The sequence below is a fragment of the Trichechus manatus genome, unplaced genomic scaffold, assembly GCF_000243295.1.
Source record: "Trichechus manatus latirostris isolate Lorelei unplaced genomic scaffold, TriManLat1.0 scaffold00170, whole genome shotgun sequence".
NCBI classification, from domain to species: domain Eukaryota; kingdom Metazoa; phylum Chordata; class Mammalia; order Sirenia; family Trichechidae; genus Trichechus; species Trichechus manatus.
In genome coordinates this window covers 2,259,009-2,262,460 of record NW_004444106.1, presented here as the reverse complement: position 1 = coordinate 2,262,460, position 3,452 = coordinate 2,259,009, and the positions used below count along the sequence as shown (strand labels likewise).

The 3,452-nt window shown below is 40.6% G+C and overlaps 1 protein-coding gene across 1 annotated transcript in view; it reads left to right on the top strand.

Annotated features, from left to right (window-relative positions):
• LOC101360444 (eukaryotic translation initiation factor 3 subunit C) overlaps nucleotides 1-3,452 on the top strand; it is a 28,372-nt gene that overhangs the window by 1,695 nt on the left and 23,225 nt on the right. Inside the window, exons 3-6 of the mRNA XM_023741014.1 lie at nucleotides 117-242; nucleotides 423-477; nucleotides 607-716; nucleotides 1,086-1,213. Coding sequence (XP_023596782.1) covers nucleotides 117-242; nucleotides 423-477; nucleotides 607-716; nucleotides 1,086-1,213 — 419 coding nt within the window. The remainder of the gene's footprint in view (nucleotides 1-116; nucleotides 243-422; nucleotides 478-606; nucleotides 717-1,085; nucleotides 1,214-3,452) is intronic.

Genomic DNA, 3,452 nt, shown 5'->3' with positions numbered 1-3,452 from the left:
TAACAAATGTAGTTAATAAGTAGTACAGATGGTATACAACACAGCAAGATTCGTTAATGGTGGAAGCCTAAAGTTTAGAAAATACTACTTAGTCTCAGGTCTCTGTTTTCCTTTAGTTATGGGAAGATAAGGAAGGGAAGAAGAAGATGAACAAGAACAATGCCAAGGCCCTGAGCACCCTGCGCCAGAAGATCCGCAAATACAACCGAGATTTTGAATCCCATATCACAAATTATAAGCAGGTGAGGATGCTAGAGGCAGATTATTTTGGGACAGTGATTCTATGACTAAGACTCAGAAAGCATTTGCACGTGGAGGTGTGATTGGAGAAGGGATCATGACAAAAGTTTCCGGGGTGGAGGGGTGGGGTGGCGACTGGCAGGCAGGCATCCTTAATTATTCTCTCATTTCCGTTTGTCCAGAACCCTGAGCAGTCTGCAGATGAAGATGCTGAGAAGAATGAGGAGGATTCAGAAGGTGAGAGAGCAAACCCTTAACTGCAGATGGTTAGCAAGTCCAAAGTTAGGGTTTCCCTTGGCCTGGTTTTTTGGTTGCCCTTCAGCCTTGCTCTTCCCCTGTTCTAGCTTTTACTGTCTTTCTCACCAGGCTCTTCAGATGAGGATGAGGATGAGGACGGAATCAGTGCTGCAGCATTCCTAAAGAAGAAATCAGAAGCTCCTTCTGGTGACAGTCGCAAGTTCCTCAAAAAGATGGAGGTAAGAGCCAGGGTTAGACTGAGGGGTTATTTGCCTGTCAGAGACCGTTTCTCAGTCCAGGGAGAAGGAAAGACTCAGGACCCTAGGGTTGGGAAGGATGGGATTTAGTGCTGTCTGGTTTGAGGACAGGCTTCCTGTTGTATTAGAGCCCTAAATGACCTAGAATCTAGAGAACTAGATTCTGAGCCTAGCTCTGTTCTTTGGAAACTGTATGTCCTTGGGGTGAGTCATCACTTTTCTCTGGGTCTTGGTGGTCCATTCCAGCTCTTGACATCCTGATTCCATGAATAACAACTCTTCTGCTCCTGAAGATCCTTAGAACTAGTCAAGTCTCCCTATTTTCCTGCTGATACTCTCTTTTTCTCTGAGGATGAAGATGAGGACTCAGAAGATTCAGAAGATGATGAAGACTGGGACACAGGTTCTACATCTTCTGATTCAGATTCAGAGGAGGAAGAAGGGAAACAGGCTGCACCAGCCTCAAGATTCCTTAAAAAGTAAGAAAACTGGTGGGACTATAGGGCTATAGTAGAAAGGGTAGGAGGTCCTTAATTATCTTGAGGGTTGTTACTGCTTTTGTGGAGTTCTTTTAGGTTGTAGAGGCCAACTGCTCCCATTTTACAGGATCTCAGAGAGTTGACTAATTATTAGCGAAGGTCACAAAGCAAACGTGCCCCAGAGATAGGATTTGAAAGCTTCATAGTCCAAAATTTAACCATGACTTTATTCACTGTGTGTGGACTGGGTGCAAATCTCACTTTGGCTGCTATTAGCTGTGTGATACTGGACAAGTTACTTAACCTTTTTTGTCTTCAGATTTCTCAACTGTAAAATGGGGGGCAGGGGGGTGGTACTTGATCCGGCCTCTTAGGATAGCTGTGAGCTTATAGGGAGGTGATGCAGGGAAGGGGCTCAGCTCAGGACTAGTATGTAGTGAGTTCTCAGTGGTAACTGCTACTGTTGTCACCCTTCCTGAGAACTTTTTAGAATATAATATATAGATGACAGCAGACCTTCCTGAACTTTACTGGGACAGTCACGGAATGGGAAGGATCTTGATTTGGATTCTGGTCCCAGTCCTTAGTCTTTAGTAGTGTGTGACTTTAGGTAAATTACTTAACCTTCTTAGGTCTCAGTTTCCTCTTTTGAGGTAAAGACTGTACCTGCCCCTGTGTATTCCACAGGAGTGGAATATCAGTGCTCATGGAAACAGTACTCTGTTGGTAGGCAGAACTGTTGCTGTTCTTTGGGTTGCTTTTCAGCTGTCAAAAGTTGAAGTTGTGCTGCTTCAGGAGGTAGTGAGTTCCCTGACACTAGAAAGGTTTAGGCATAGACTGAACAACCACTTATTGGGCATCTTGTTGTGAAGTATTTTTCACTGAGTGTTCTAGGGAACACTATGATACAGTCTGGGAAGATTGCATGTTGTATCCCCTTCTTGGCGTTCTACGTTAGAATCTGAAAAGTTCCACCAAAATAGGTCTGCTTAACTTTGTTTTATTAAGTGTCTTCTAAACTTCCTTGGCCATAAAATTCTTTTTTTTTTTTTTTTTTAAACCCATTGACACCTTACAGAACTGTCAGCCTTATTGGTTCAGATCTTTTGTATCTACTTTATATTGTTGCCTTTCAGTAATTGCGTATTTAAGTGTCCCACCTTTGGGCTGTCGTGTGTACTATATAAAGGCTCTTGGCTGAGAGAACAAGTGAGGACTAAAATTCAACGTATGATATCACAAGAAAAGAACCCTATAGGTCAGTATCTTTTAGGAATAGACAAAGATCCTTGACAAATGCTAGCAAACTGAATCTACAACATATAAAAGGAATTATACATCATGACCAAGTAGGATTTATTGTAGAAAGTTAAGATTGATTTAACGTAATTAATATAAAACACTGTTTCAATAAAATAAAGGACAGAAGCCAAATGATCATCTCAGTAGATGCAGAAAAAGCATTTGAAAAAGCCAACACCCTTTAATGATAAAAACACTCAACAAACTAGGAATAGTGGGAGCTTCCTCAGCCTCATAAAGGGTACCTATGAAAAGGCCACAGCTAACATACCTGATGATGAAACACCGAGAACATTCCCCCTAAGATCAGGAACAAGGCAAGAATGTTACCTTTTACCACATCTCTTCAGCATTGTACTGGAGGTTCTCACCAAGGCAGCTAAGCAAAAAAATAAAATACAAGGCAGATACCAAGATTGGAAAGGAAGAAGTAAAACTATCTCTATACACGGAAGATGTGACCATATATTGAAAATGCTGAGGGATCCCCAGAAACCTCTTAGAACTAATAAACGAGCTCAGCAAGGTGCAAGATACAAGATCAATATACAAAAATCAATTGTATTTCTATACTTTAGCTATGAACAATCCGAAAATAAATTGATTCTGTTTACAATAACATCAAAAGGAATAAAATAGTAGTTAAGTTTAACAAAGTGCAAAACTTTTCCTCTAAAGGCTACAAAACATTGTTGAAAGAAAATGAAGAAGATATAAATAAATGGAAAGATAACTCATGTTCATAGATTGGAAGACTTAATATTGTTAAGATGGCAGTACTTTCCAAATTGATCTATAGGTTCACCCCAGTCCCTGTCAAAATCAGCTGGATTCTTTGTAGAATTGGACAAGCTGATTTTAAAACTCATGGAAATGCAAGGAACCCAGAAGAGCCAAAACAGTCTTGAAAAAGAACAACAAAATTGGAGGATTCACA